Below are 16,528 nucleotides of genomic sequence, written 5' to 3'. Positions count from 1 at the left end.
CTTCATTTATTATCTTCGTAGCAGCCCATGCACTCTACCCGTCACCTGTACCAGCCACAATAACTTTGCCAGCTGCTACTAATATATGGATAATTGTTTTAATCCTGTTTTTCATGTTGTAATCCTGCTTCAAAAGTTTATGTTTAATTTGTGTTATTGTTTATAGCACTTGACGGTTAGATTTCTTAGATTTGTCTATTTGAAATGAAACGGATTCTTCTTTTTGTATAATGTTACAGTTTTTCTCTTTGAACACCATTTAGATAAATGCTCATTTTAATACAATTCATTTATTATAGATTAATAATAGTTTGTAATATTCTTCGATTTGATTAGTTGTTATCTCGCTTTGTTATGTATCGTGTCTAATAAATGAACAACGTGATTATATAACTGTATATTGTTATTTCTTACTACTACATTATCAGCTAATTTCTCTAATTTGTTGGTTAACTTAAATTTTTAAATTCGTTTAATATTTGTTTCTGATCAATTTATTTTTGGCTTTACATTGCAAATATTATCTGAAGGTTCAGTTTTATGGCCCTTTTATATTTTTAACATTTGTTTATTTTTGTTTCTAATATATTCTTCAAAAAAGAAACGCAAAAGGCAAAATATGAGACAAATTCTTGACAAGTTTATTTTGGCATTTCCTGCCCATGGAAGCTATGAAATGACGAATTACATCCTGTGGAATGGCTGTCCACTCAGCCTGCAAAGCTGCTGCAAGCTGTGGTAGAGTCTGCGGTTGAGGTTGTCGCCGTCGCAGACGTCGGTCCAACTCGTTTCAAAGATGTTCGATGGGGTTTTAATCTGGTGATCTGGAGGGTCAGGGAAGAACGTTGATGTTGTGGTGTCTCAAGAAGACAGTGGTGAGTCGGGTTGTGTGAGGACGGGCGTTGTCATGTTGAAAAACGTCGTTGACATTCACCATGATGGGTTGCACATGGGGCCTAAGAATCTCGTCGACGTATCGTTGAGCCGTAAGATTTCCTCGAATGTGCAAAAGGTCTGTTCTGGCATTGTAGGCGATGGCAGCCCACATCATGACGCTGCCACCACCATATCTGTCAACATCCTGTACACAGTTTGTTGTAAAACGTTCACCTCGGCGACGGTAAACACGGGTCCTTCCATCCTGCCTACGAAGCATAAATCGTGATTCATCGCTGAACCAAACATGCCTCCATCGTCGATGAGGCCATACCCGATGTGTCCGAGTCCACTGCAGTCGTGCTTGACGATGTTGCTGGGTAGGATGACGCCTCTGACTGGAAGTCGAGGTCGGATTCCTGCATCTCGTAGACGGTTGCGTACGGTGTGATCGAAAATCCTACGCAGCCCTGGTATGGTTGAGGCAGTAGACGTCGCAGTGGTGGTCCTATCCCGTAGGTGACGTAACCGGATGTAGCGATCTTGTGCGGGCGTGGTCACACGAGGTCTGCGAGATCGTGGACGGTCACAAGTTGATCCATGTTGTTGGTGACGATTCCATAGCCTTGTGATGGTGCTTGGGTGGACATTCACAGCTCTGGCAACATCTGATCGAGATTCGTCTGCTTCCAAGCGACCAATGGCGTTGTTGCGTTGTGCTTCAGTCAGTCTTGGCGTAACTGTATTGCGTGTCGGTGGCTTAACACTGAGCTATGGAAATTGAGAACCCGTCACTTTTATAGGGATTTTGCACATGTTGCACTTGCAGAACATGCAGATCTCTCAAACAAATTTATTGGACACGCATGCGTTTTGGCAAAAAATCCGATGTTTTCTTCCGTTTTCAAAGTGCACAACTTTTATTGTCATTTTGGTCTGACAATCAGTGCCTTAACACGTGTAACATCACATACTCTGAGCTTGTAACGTTATTACATATATTTCTCTTTAAAATAAAAAAAAATATCCCTTTTGCATTTCTTGTTTTGAAGAGTATATTTTCATAATTAATTTTTTCTTTTAAATTGTTTTGAAATGGCTTCCTTGAAAGGTAATTCTTCTTTCATTCTGTTGTATAGATTGATAATATTAGGGTCGTAGGAAATTATAAAAATTATTTTCATCTCTAGATAATCTTTTGATACGTCTTTCACTCTTCAGTTAATATGACATTTTTGAGTGTTATTTACTCCATATGGATATTCTCAAAGTTGATTCTTTTTTATTAAAAACGAATGATATTTATTAGTTACTAGATCAGGTTTCATGTATTTCAGTTATATTTGCACGTATAGCTGAGTTGTTTACCTTAATGCACAGAGAATATTTAAAGATGGTTTAGATTTACACTTATACAGAGAGACAAGAAATAACATATTTGTTTAGTCTAAGGCTTAGAGATCATGCACTGATATCTTATTTCATTTTAATGCAGGAATAATACGTATGAATGGTTTGTTTACGATAGTGCACAAAAATGTGGATAGAGAGTTTGTTTACACTAAAATAGAGAAAAGACTTTTGTTTGTTTTGGAATTTCGCACAAAGCAACTCGCGGGCTATCTGTGCTAGCCGTCCCTAATTTAGCAGTGTAAGACTAGAGGGAAGGCAGCTAGTCATTACCACCCACCGCTAACTCTTGGGCTACTCTTTTACCAACGAATAGTGGGATTGACCGTCACATTATAACGCCCCCACGGTTGGGAGGGCGAGCATGTTTTGGCACGACTCAGGCGCGAACCGGCGACCCTCAGATTACGAAGCGCACGCCTTAACGCGCTAGGCCATGCCAGGCCGAGAAAAGACTTATACATTACCTTTCAAATGTGTACACTCTGTGCTGGTGATCAATTTTAGGTGTTTTCTCGTGAAAACAATAACCCAAATAATCAAAAAAACATTTATTATATTAATCTCTGACCAGTTTCTATAGATTACAAAGAACAATAGGTGCATTATTCCTCACTTTAGTTATATAAGACAAACACATCGTGAAAACACGTACTCCAAAAGTTTTAACTTCTTAACATGATTATGCAGTTAATATTTGGTTAAAGCTCCTTTGGCAGCAATGACAGCTGAAAGCCGTTTTGAATAACATTACACAAGTTTCCCAAAGTATGTTGGAGATGTTTTTGCCCATTCTATATAGATATCCTACATCAGTTTTTATGTCTCTACACAGATTTTTGAGTCAAGAATTTTAATTTTATTTCTCGGAAACCATTCTTGGATTGTCTTTGATCTATTTTTGGCATCATTGTCCTCTCGAAATGTAAACCTTCCATCAAATTGTAGTTTTTCCACTGACTTCTTCAGGTTTACCTCCAACATCTGTGTACGTTTTCTACTGTCCGCGGTCCCTTGGAAGTTCTTCACTGTCAGCTGCAAACAAGCATTCACACTTCATTATGGATCCACCATCACTATGGTTGACAGTTGCGACGATATATGCCGGGTCATGAGCAGTTTTGGGTTTTCGCAGTACATATCGCTTGTATTTAAACGAAAAAGATCTACTTTGGTCTCATCTCACTATAGAACTTTCTGCCACATTGTTTTAGAATTATAGAAATTTTTAAGAATATAGTCTATTTGTTATGCATCTTCGTTAGTGTTGGTTTCTTTCTTGCCACTCTACCATACAAGCCTTTTTTGTGTGTAAGGTACGTGATATTGTTGAAGTGTGTACAGTAATTCCACTTTCTGCTATTGAAGTCCGAAGCTCACTTCAGTATTACCTTTTGCCTGACATGTGCATGGTTGAGGTAATGTGACATACATTCCCTTTCTTAACAACCAATTTTTATATTACTTAATGACAAAATGAGAGCCTTTGAAATTGATGCACAGCCTTCTCTGGAGGTGAGCTTCCAAACAATTTTCTCCCTTAGGTCTGTAGAAAGTTATTTTCTCATCATTCTCAATAGGTAACAGTAAATTGAATTTTAACTTTCAAAATACTCTTCTTAAATCAATACTAATGGCTCTATTTGACCTAAAGTATTTTCAACGTGGCTCTATAATATACTTTGATATGTGATAGAGTTGCATAGACACTCATATTTACTTTAGCAGAGTAGTGACATAAAATTAACTCAAGGATGGTGAAAGCTGAGGAAGTGAAGATTTTTGTAACATGCGTTTTCAATATTTATTTGTGTTATGTCACTAACGTTATGTTGTTTGTAATCTTTAGAAACTGGTATGAAATTAATAAATATTTTTGTCAATTTGATCTATGTCTTACACAAGGAAATACCTAAAATTGATTACCAGCATTGGGGGAGGGGGAGCGGTGAAAACTTTTACAAGGCACTGTAGATTTGTTTCCACTATTAGAGATATTATTTGTAGGTAGTTTGTTTACGCTAATACAGAAACAGTATGTATGCATAGATTGCTTACAGTAATCTAGAGAGAAAAAGTTTGTATACGCTCCAAAGACTTGGTAATTACAATAATCATTTTCAGGATGTATGATGCACAGATAAATTATCTTCATCTGTGACATCTGGTAATTTACTTTGAATGGGGAGAAAGGAAAATTTACTTCTTCTTTCTCAGGCTTAAAACCAAAGGCTAAAGAGAAATTTCTGCTACAGAATATTTTACAATGGTAGAACATTCTCCAGTCTGTCGAATAGTTTTATACTAAATTTGATACATATTTATTATAATATTAAAGAACTGAAATAGCTCGGAATTGTGATTTGTTTTTTGTTTTCCATGGTGTTCATCCTGTAAAGTTGTATTCATAAAAGCTAGAAAGTAGGAGTTTCATCTTAAAATGTACCTTATACATCTTCTTGATTCATGATAGTGAAAGTAGATAATTTATAAATGTTATATTGCAATGTGGCGTTCTGATGTAAAATAAATGTATTTGCATGTATATATAAATAGCAGTATTTTATGGCTGATGTTTCAGGAAATATACATCTTAAATTTGGCTCGATTCCAAATAACACTCTTTTGAACGTTTTAAGAAACTGCTTACTAATTTACTGTTGCTTCAACTGTTTTTTGAATATAATGGAAATGTGATTTTAAGATCGTTAATATTTATTGATCCACCGAGGAGAGTAGGCTGAAATGATTCCCTTCAGGAAACATGAAACTTTAATTTTATATTGTGAAAAAGTATTGGCACTTCCTACTGATTTAGACAAATACACGTTCAGGTGGAATGCACTAGCTGAACGATTAAATGCAAGAGTTGAGTAAAACATACATAGAGTGCTTTGTCCAAAGGTAGCAGTTTCACGAAATAGTTTTCGTTAAATCAACGATGAAGTCGCTCGTGAATGGCATTATGGAAAACTACATTATATGTTCGAACAGTCTTCCACAGCAAATATCAGTTGGAGTTGGATTACAAAGTGCTATTTAAACAGTAATTATATTTCTACCTGTTTATATTTTTACTAGCACAACTTCAAGAAGGGAAACGGACACCTTCAGCCAAACAATCAACACCTGCAAACTGAAAAGTAAATACATACAATTAAACTATTAGTATGACAATAAATATATCTAGTAAAGCGTAATTCTGTTGTTCTTAATAAACCTTATAAATCTCTATTTACTGTTAGTCTAGGCATTTAGGGTACTGTAGATACAGCCCACCTAATGAGATATGGCAAATACCAGACACCTCCTAGGCAGTAACTTGAGGATCCAAATAATAGATTGAAAATGCTATTTTTACATATCTCTTATTTGAAATAGGTAATGCACTAAATAGACGAAGGTAACAAAAAGTTCTGAAGGTAAGCAATTTTTGACTGATAAGTCTACTATTAACAACTATTGAGATGCTATAATTAACATGTGTTCAAATTTAAAATAGCTTTTACCGAAAAATAAAGAATGAAAATATTTTATTTTTTATCCAATTCAAAATCATTGACCCAAAAGATGGCTGAATATGACGGAAAATTAAAAGAAAGTCAAAACGTTACCAACCATAAAAATCTCTTTGCAACTGAGGAAATTTAGATCGATACAATTTTTATATTTATTTTTTGAAATGCTAAATATTACTCCTTTGGATTCGACCAAGATATTTATACCTGCTTGAAGATACTTTCCTGAATCAGGTTGTACAGACATTAATCAGATTGATTATTGGTCGATAGTAACTTTTCCTGAATCAGGTTACACAGACATTAATCAGACTGGTTATTGGTTGAGAGCAGCTTTTCCTGAATCAGGCCATACAGACATTAATCGATTAATAGTCACAGAAGTTATCTTGTGTTTTATTATTGCATACATCATCATTGTTTGTTTGTTAGTTTGAAATATTTTCCTATACAATATATGCTGGTTCAACTGTTGTATGTTAAAAACGGATATAGAACACGTTGTAATATTCTTCAGCCTCTAAAGTACCCATGGACTTAAAATATGAAGAAAGTTGTTTTTTTTCCACGTTAATTGGATGTGAAGCAGGAACCGTCGGATCCACAGTCCAGCACACTAACATTTAAGCTGCACCAAGTCCCATAAAATAATATAAAAAGTAATTTGAATAACTGTGTACCAGTATTAGATATTTTTGGTTAGAGATTCTGCGGCATGTTTCACAGAAAGTAATATGTAGTTTTGGTTATATAATTAGTTAATCGAAATCGAATAAGTATCTACAGCTGCAGCTCATATAACAGTATAATAAAACATATTAAGTATTAGACAGTTTATTCTGTTTATCTATCAGGATTTTTTAGTTCACCGTTACTAGTCTGTTTTTAGAATGAGAAAAAAAAAAAAAAAATACAGCCCGATTAATTAATTGTTATTTAGAATATTTTAAAATAACTATTTATAGATGTATTTTGCGAAACTAATTGTATTATCTTTATGTATGCTGCATTTATATTTCATGTAATTAACCTTTCAAAATCGAAATGAAAAATTATAGACGTTATTTTTGTAATTTGAAAAGGAGGCAGTTTCGGTGTTGGACGGGCTCTGGCGGTGGAACTGGCTAGGCGGGGGGCTAGGGTAGTTGTTCCTTGCCGGACGAAGGCCAGACGAGATTCCACAGCGTTCTTCCTTCGAAAGCGGACAGGTAGTTTCAACTTGCGAGTCATGTTTATGGACCTGAACAGCCTGGACACTGTATGGGAATTTGCAAAGGAATTTGTGGACACCGAAGACAGGCTGGACGCCATAATCAACAATGCAGGTAACATTTCAGAGATCACGACTGTATAATAGAACTTAACATTTATATATGTAAAAACGGCTGGTTTGGGTTGAGAAAAGTTTTTTTTATGTAGAGGAGCGAATAACGTTTCGACCCTCTTCGGTCATCGTCAGGTTCACTTGTGTACAACGTAATATTCATACCAAGTTAGGACTAAGTGTTGAAAGAGAATCCACAAGTCTTTAGCCTTATTGTGTTATATCTTCAAGTGATTTGTCCATTAATAACCCATGCTATGAATGCTTCGAATGGTATTTTAACTAAGTCTGGATAAACGAATCCCAAATAGATTTTGAATGGCATATAATGTTCTCGAGTAACCAATACATTTTATTATAAAAATATTCCAAGTAGTGATAAACTTGCTTTTACTCTCTATTAGTTCAAAACTTGAGTTGGTTAGCGTATATAATCATTGCGTAATTTTTACCGCGAATATCCGAAACAAAAAAACAACAACAAAACATTTTTCTACTTACTACGCAGTATTGATCCTTCTGAACGTAGAAAAGTGTGAGGATATTACATAAGAAGCGAAATTTTTTCAGACAAGTATCGTGTTTGTTAACAATTCAAGTAAAATCACGAGAAATTGAGAGAGCTATCAAAACTGTCTCGTCTTGTTCAAACAAGTGAAATTATTAGTGAGGAAGAACGGATGGTTAAAGTGAATTTACATCTTTATTTAGGGTATGAAAGTAGTAGATGTTGATATAACAAAGCCAGTGGTTAATAATGTTTAAAGCCAACGTGTAAGAAGCTAAGTGAGAGAAAAAGGAAAAAAGGGAAACAGTTGACTATAAAGTCAGAAGATTTTAGGACTAGCAGATATTTAAATAAGTTGAATTTTTAATTTTAAGAATATTTATTTTTCTAGTGAGATAAGTGGAATAAGTCTACGTTTCTGCTGGTGATCAGGTATATAATATACGAGTTACATTACATGTAGTGCATGTGGAACAAATTGCTGGTTATAAAATTTAGTGTGTGATCTACTCACTAGGAAACATGCGACGCATAAATATGTCAGTCTGATAAACTAGAAGATGGCATTTCCCCTGTAATAATGAAGGCATATTCTTTAAAGTGTGAAAATATAAGATGGTAAATTTAAAAAAAATGAATAAATGCAATGGTTGTAACGTAATTATTATGGAAATCAACCTTGATAAATAAGCATTTTACCCCTCAAATACAGCGTGAACAGTATGAACACAAACACCATGCTTATAAAATGTAATAGAAAATACGAACTTATAAAAGTTAAAAACATGTTTGTTTGCGAACACATCAGTGGTATTTGGACCAATTTCAACCACAGGTTTGTTATTACCCACCCCGACTCATCCTACGCAATGATCACAGCAGAAATATATTTGTTAGGCTAATGACTCCACTGTCTTGGACCAATTTTTATTTCTGAAATTTTTAGTTTTTTCTTGAAATTTGTTTTTTTAATCTTCCTGGGAAAACAATAATAAAGAAACGCATAGTAAAGCAGTTGCAGTACTATTTTCACGTATACAATAGAGACTCAAACAAGTAATCATGTCATTCTACTCCTAATATTGAAGTAAATACTCAAGTCGTACTATTCTAAAAATACATCAACTATTAAGATCGGATTATCTTAGGGACTCAAGTAAGTATTCAGGTCGTACTATACTAGAAGTTCAACGAAGCTGTCAGGTTTAAATATACCGTAAACATAAAAGAGTTGTGTTCATATTCTGAAGCTAGAGGGATGAAAATATCAAATTAAGCGAGTAACTACCTTTTGCTGCTACGAAATATATATATATATATAGAAACAATTGCATGCAATCGTAAAAACAAGTAAACACCTTGTTAAAACGTTTTGGAGTTGGTAAAACAACGATATAGAAGCATACTTGGGTACGTCACATTACTGTGAAACCATACCTCACGTATGCAAAATAATTAAAACACTTAAGAGTAGCTTTCCTCTTCAAGCACTGCTGCAAGTCATTCCTTAAGCCAATCTATATAGAACAGAACATCTTATTGGACAGTGCTGCTATAATTAGACGGAGACACACGCGTGCTGTGCGTTCAGACAGATCTCTAATTTATGGGATAAACTAGATGACTCGGTGAAACCGAACATGGTCTGTACACCAGAGGCCTTCCTGAACCACTTAAAATTCTACTCCTATCTAACTACTAATGCAGTTATCTCAATTTTAAATAGTTCAGCAGGTTTCTAAAGTTAGAACAATAATTTTAGCCCAAGTTTCGGATGATTTCACTGTTAAGCCTTTTACTCTTACAACGATTAACTTCACGTTTAAGCCGATCTTTTCTTTTGCATAACTTTGATTTTTTCTCTCCTCTTATTCCCGCTCATTTTGATACAGTTATTTAAACACCTATGACTGCCTTCTAGAAATTTGAATAGCTTCGACACTATTTAGTTGCAAACACAACATTTGATATTATAGTCTCGATATAAACGAGCAAGAAACAAAATATTTCAATGATTAATACAACCAACAATAAAAATTATTTTATATCTGACAGCGCAGGTGTGACTTTTCACAAAAGCAATTAACAGACAAACACTTACTGTCCTCTGACTTTCTTATTAAACGTTGTCAATATTTCACAAGTGAAACTTCTAATGAAAATAGTATTCACATACTTAATTCTGCGTTATTCAACATTACATGTTTAAGTATGCGTGGTTTACTTGTGTTGTTTCTTAACTCAGGTTATGATAACGTTCTGGAAATTCAAACCATTCATCTTAATTTGGGGAGTTAACTACTCATATTTTTGGTGAATTACAATAGTTGTATACAGATGTTAGATAGTTAAATAACATTTATGATGACAAGACTTTTTAAACTTCCTCTCTTGTGACCCATAGCGGCGCTATGTGAAACTCGAGACTGGACAGCAGACGGCTTCGATGCAATGATGGGAGTAAACTATGTTGGCCACTTCCTTCTAACAATTCTTCTACTGGACAAATTGTCCAAATGCCCAGATGGTCCCGCGCGTGTGATCAACGTTGTATGTGGCAGCTGTAAAAAAGGTAATTTGGCCAACTTGTTGAACTTGGAAGGTCAGAGGGATGGAAGCTACTCTTTCCGACACCACTACCATAATTCCAAGCTTGCACAATATATTTTCACCAAAGAGCTGAGTCGGAGGTTTCGTTCTGTAGGAATAGTAGCCTTTGCAGTTAATCCAGGTGAGTAAAAATTCAGACTAGGTGGCGTTTATTAAAGAAAAAAGAATAATAACAAATGTAGCTACTACGGTTCAAACACATGCATGTTTTTAAAGTTATCACGTGAAATAGAATTTTATCCTTTTTGTATTGTTCAGGATAAAAGTACTGAAATGACACAACATCATAAACTCAGTTACTTTTACATTTTATAAAATACACAAGCGTTTGACCAACCCAACTTGATACATATGTATATATATACATTTTTCATTTCATTCCACAGATAATACATACATATCAACAAGGATATTTCAATGTTAAGTATATACGAACATTTTATTTCACATATTTTGATTTGTAACTTTGTTGTTATTTTCTTTTTTCACGAAGATAACTGTTCAGTGGGAAATCCTAATATTTCACCCATATATACTCAAACACACAAATAGCTAATTCACACGCTCGGGTGGACGTACTGTAATTTATTTCGGACGAGTCTCCGATTTATTATGTTACGTACGTTAAACGTATAACTATTTCATATAACCAGTTTGATTTGTTTGTTTTGAATTTCGCGCAAAGCTACACGAAGGATATCTGCGTTAGCCGTCCCTAATTTAGTTGTGAAAGACTAGAGGGAAGACAGCTAGTCATTACCATCTACAGCCAACTCTTGGGCTATCTTTTAACAACGGATCCTACGGCTAAAAGGGCGAGCAAGTTTAGTATGACGGGGATTCAAATTCGCGACCCTCGGATTACGAGTCGAATGCCTTAACAACCTGGCGATGCCGGGCTTTCATATAACTGTAAATTTGAATTTGAATTTAATAGTTAATTAACTCTTACTAAGTATTAAATTTATGTCTTACAATCAATGCTGAGTCTTTTATCTTCTTTGGAACTGAATATTTTATCGACGATCTAGGTTCACGACGAGTAAATTAATTCCGAGTTAGTACTGTCACACCTCGCTTAAGTTAGCTAGCTTAACTGGCCTCACATCACCGACTTTTTACCGATGAAGATATTTAATTTCCTCGTAGAAATACTAACGTCCGAAGTTAACTCACTGAAGTTGAACGATTTGTAATGTTCGAAGTCTATAAACGTTCTTGATCCAATTCTGTAGTTTTCTGATTAATAAGCGTGAATCACAATTATGGCTTCTGAGGCTTATAGAACACTGACTGTAACTGACCCATAATATTTTTATACTGTCTCTCGGTTACTAAGCTGCTTTTATACGAATCACGCGAGGTTTTCAAAGTTTCTACAATGTTCTAGCGCGTTTTCGTAAAACAAATATTATTGATTCTTACTCTCAAGAATCTTTTACAAATTTCGAGAACAATCGCGACTTGAGCAATATACAGTCAAGAATATACGTCACATGCAAAAATGAAAACTATTCTGAAACAAGCATAGATATTAAAATAGATATATAACGGTAAATTCGTTACACATTTCATCTTTGTCTTTGAGTGTGTACAGTCGAAAAGTGAAATTTCTTATTCAGTTGTCCAGACTTCGAGAAGTGCTACAGATGGTGAAGCTTGTGATATAGAGATTGTTTTTGACGAAGGAAACGTTAGATTTTTTATTATTATTATCAAGTGTTACGTCGCTATTTTTCTTCACAAATTTATTAGATCTGTTGATATAAAACATGTTAAAATTTAATCTGCAAAAGTCTGTTATAGAAAATATTTAACATTTATATAACTTAATTCCAGTTTGAATAGCAGGTTAATTGATTTGATAAGGATAAAGCGGAAATCTCAGGTTATACTTAAATGTTGTACAGAATGATTTTTGTCGATACAGATTGATATAAGATCAGTTGTTAGAAACAAAAGAGTAATAATTATTAGTCAAGAGGCCTGAAATTTGTAATAAAGATCACTTAAGCTGCATAAGTCCTTTTTTTCCACATTTCTCTTAATTAATCTATTTCGAATTCAAATTCAGTATTTTAAGCCTAGTAGTTTCTAATGCTTTGCCATCTTTCAGCATTTAATTAGTGTTACTTTCAATAATTTGTAACGTTGATCTTTCTGAAAAAAACAGAAATGACAAAGTATTACCAATTGACTACTGTTATTTAATATTGAGTATTTATTTCCAGGCTATAAGTATAAATGCAATGTTTAAGACTAGTATAGGAATTAAGCATTCACAACGTTATAGGTATAATGGGTGCAGTGTGTAGGTTATACTTGGGAAGATGTGTAAGTTGTATGTAACTTTTATAAGTTGGAGGAGAAGATGGAGGCTATCCTAATAAAATTAGAGGCAATAGATAAAGTGAAGCTTATGCTATGGGAAATAGCAGCAGGATTTCAGGGGTTTGGTTTGTTTTGAATTTCGCGCAAATATACTCGAGGGCTATCTACGCTATCCGTCCCTAATTTAGCAGTGTAAGACTAGAAGAAAGGCAGCAAGTCATCACTACCCATCACCAACTCTTTGGCTAATCTTTTACCAACGAATAGTGTGATTGACTGTTACATTATAACGCCCCCATGGCTGAAAGGACGAGCATATTTGATGTAACGGGGATTCTAACCCGCGACCCTGAGATTACGAGTCGAGTGCCTTATCCACCTTGCCATGCTGGGCCAATTTCAGGAGGAGATTAAGCTTTTACGCGCAAGGGATACATTAACTAACAATGATTTTCAGCAAGTTAGAAAGAAAAATATTAGGGCTAAAATTAGTGGATTTAATCGTAATAACGTATTCTGTTGGTCAACAAAGTTTAGCCTTTGGTTTTTACAGACGAGAAACTATTGAAGGGAAGAAAAAATGAAAGAGACAAAGAAGAATAACTTAAGGAGGTTATAGCTTCTTGATAAAACATATGGATAAGATAACTTGTGAGATAAAATAGGGAGAAAGGAATTAAATTATTCTACTCAGGGACACAGGTGGAGGAAAAACTGACAAAACAGGAGATATAATAACAGGGGCTAGCAGAGATGCATGTGCACGATGAGGCTAATGACGTCGGGAAAGGTGGGTCAGAGGAGTTACATAATAAATACAAGGCATTTAAAGAGGACGATTATAACTTAATTTTGTCAGAAATGCTGCCTAGAATTAATTGTGGAAATGAAGCTATAACTAGCTCACTAGGACTAAATGCTAGCTTAAGTTAGTGTGTAAGGATGAACAGATTGGCTGGTTGGATTTGTGGAATAAGTTCAATTAAAAAGCGAATGGATGGTTTGATTTAAATAGGACAGGTAGGTGGCTTGTTTGCTAGGATTATGAATTCAGTTGTAAAGGAAGTTTTAAACTAGGATTAGACGGTGGTGAGAGCCAGGATAAAATAAAGACAGAAGGAATAAGAAGTGGAGAAAGGTTACCATAGAAAATGAGTATATAATTAGATATAATGGTAGGCTTAATAGTTACTATTGTAGTTATGGAAGTATAAGAAATAAAAGCGATGACCTTACACCACTGGGATCAACGGAGTAAGTTGATATAATGAGACTAACTGAAACATGGTTAAACGTAGATGATTTTAATTACATAAATTTCTTGGAAATATAGGGTTATAGGCTAATAAATATGGACAGAGTACTAGATTAGGATTGTTTGTCTGTGCTAGCCGTCCTTACTTTAGCAGTGTAAGACTAGAGGGAAGGCATCACCACCCACCGCCAACTTTTGGGCTACTCTTTTACCAATGAATAGTGGGATTGACCGTCACATTATAACGCCCCCACGGCTGAACTGGCGAGCATGCTTGGCGTGACCGGGATGCGAACCCGCGACCCTCAGATTACGAAGATTAGGAAGAGGAGTTGCTTTATATGCAAAATGTGAATTACATCAAATATAATAGCAAAGAGATTGAACCATTTTAGGTTTCCATTAAGCTATAAAAATTGTACCAGCAATTATTGGCTTATTGGTTTTACATCAACTGTGGGAGAAGTTATGGAAAGTCTATTTGCAAAACCATTAACAAAGTTTGGAACTTTGTTGGATAGTTGTTGTTGTTTTGAATTAAGCACAAAGCTACACAATGGGCTATCTGTGCTCTGCCCATCACGGGTATGGAAACCCGGATTTTAGCGTTGTAAGTCCGCAGACATACCGCTGAGTCACCGAGGGACTTGTTGGATAGTCAACATGATTTCACTAAGGGAAAATTTTTATTTTACAGATCTTCTGACATCCTTTAAAAATGTTACTGTTTATGTAGATGAGAACAAAGGTGTAGATTTGGTGTATTTAAGTTTTTAGGAAGTATTTGACAAAGTACTACATAAAGTGCTTGTATAAAATTATCTTTGCGGGTATGGGGAATAAGTTAGCAAATTGGATAGAAGAGTGGCTGGATGGAAGGAAGCAGAAAGTTGTTATAAAATTATCTGTTTTGATGATTATATCGGGATCTAGCAGTGAAGAGAATGCCGATGCTTTACAAAAGGAATTTGAACGTTTGGTGAGTTGCGCAAATAAATTGTAGTTATTTTTGTGATAACTGCAAGGTAATGTATGCGGGTTATCATAATTTGAATTAGAAGTATGGTTTGAATGGGAATGACTTTAAGAATGTCATGAAAGAAAAGGATCTTGGTGTAATGGTTGATCAGTATCTTAAGCTGTCTAAGCAGTGTGATGTTGCTAGTGGTAGGGCAAATAACATTAGGTTGTATTTACAGAAGTACTGAATACGGGCTTAAAGAGAATATAATTTCATTATATACGTCATTGGTTAGGCCACATTGGAATATTATGTTCAGTCTTGGGTTTCTTACCCTAGAAAAGACATAAATTGTTGGAAAGGGTTCAGAGAATGATTACTGTAATGGTACCAGGGATGGAGGGGTTGTCATACGAGGAGAAGTTGAAATCTCTCAAATCGATTTTCTTGAAAAAAAGAAGAGTTATGGGAGGATCTGGTTGAAGTATTTAAGATTGTAAAGGGAATACATAGTATTGATGCATCATTTTTTCATACTCAACTGAAAGAATAGTAGAACACAAATATAAATTTTGTCAGGGCAGGAGTCATCTTCAGCTAAGACACTTATTTTTCTAACAGAGTGGTTTGCCTTTGGAATGGGTTGCGTTCGGATATGGTTGAGATAATTTAAGAGAAAGCTTGACAAGTACAGGAATCATAACAGGCTGGCTTAAAGGTTTTTTTTTTCTTTTATAAAATTTATTTATTAATAGATTTAGTTTAGAGGATGGGAGAGTCAAGATGAGCGAAAAGATCCGCTATTGTTCCAAAACATTATATTATGTTATAAGCTTATATTTCTCGCATTATTGCTCGTTAGAATGAATTTTAGTTGAATTAATAAAATTTGTTATATTATTGTAACCACTCATGTATATATATATGTATCATGTAACTTACGTTTTACTATTTGTGCTTGATTAATTATATTTTCTTTCTATAATAATAAGGTCTGGTATCTTCCGGATTGTACAAGTCACTGACGGGCATTTCAGGCCAGCTGATTCAGATTTGTGCTAAAGTCCTTTATCGTACTCCTGAGGAAGGAATCCAGACGATACTTCACTGTCTTCTAGCAAAAGGAATCGAACCAAATTCTGGCGCCCTCTTTCGTGACTGTCGAATGCAAGACATCAATATTCCAAAGTGGGATGACCAAGTAGCCAAAGAATTATGGGAGAATACTTGTCGGCTGATAAAACAGAAAGGTATATCCATCACGTTAAAGGAAAACGATGACGAAGAATAAATTCACCGTTATTGTCTGATACGTTTCTAAGTGTTTGTTACACTTGTCTTCTTGTGAAAAAGTTAAAAAGTAATTCTATCTAGGCTGCATTACAAATTTGCTTGTGTATACCAACGCCAGTTACTAACGTAATATGGAATTAATACAAGCTAATCTTATTTATATACTGTGTACAAACCAGAGTCAGACTCTGAATATAAACGTAGGTAATTTTTAGATGCAATTAAGTTTGTCAGATAAAGAATTTTGGTTCTTAATGATAAAAACTGTAGAGTTTTAAGGAATGTTTTAATTTCTTATTGCAGAACATCTTTTTGTGTTTACAGTAACTAGTGTTTTCGGATATTTTTAGTGAATTATTATTAAATCTTTAGATTAATTTTGTCTTTTTTTCAACATGTTTTCATGGTGTATTAGAGAGAAATAAACAATGAATTCAATTTA

At 34.7% G+C, this 16,528-nt stretch overlaps 1 protein-coding gene across 1 annotated transcript in view; it reads left to right on the top strand.

The window, feature by feature from the left end:
• Positions 1 to 16,528, top strand: part of LOC143243904 (retinol dehydrogenase 12-like) — a 37,068-nt gene extending 20,540 nt beyond the window's left edge. Inside the window, exons 2-4 of the mRNA XM_076487673.1 lie at positions 6,887 to 7,129; positions 10,041 to 10,367; positions 15,786 to 16,528. Of these exons, the coding sequence (XP_076343788.1) occupies positions 6,887 to 7,129; positions 10,041 to 10,367; positions 15,786 to 16,084 (869 nt within the window). The 3' untranslated portion in view covers positions 16,085 to 16,528. The remainder of the gene's footprint in view (positions 1 to 6,886; positions 7,130 to 10,040; positions 10,368 to 15,785) is intronic.

This window comes from Tachypleus tridentatus, chromosome 2 (genome assembly GCF_004210375.1).
Source record: "Tachypleus tridentatus isolate NWPU-2018 chromosome 2, ASM421037v1, whole genome shotgun sequence".
NCBI lineage: Eukaryota > Metazoa > Arthropoda > Merostomata > Xiphosura > Limulidae > Tachypleus > Tachypleus tridentatus.
This window is presented reverse-complemented; position numbering and strand designations above follow the sequence as displayed.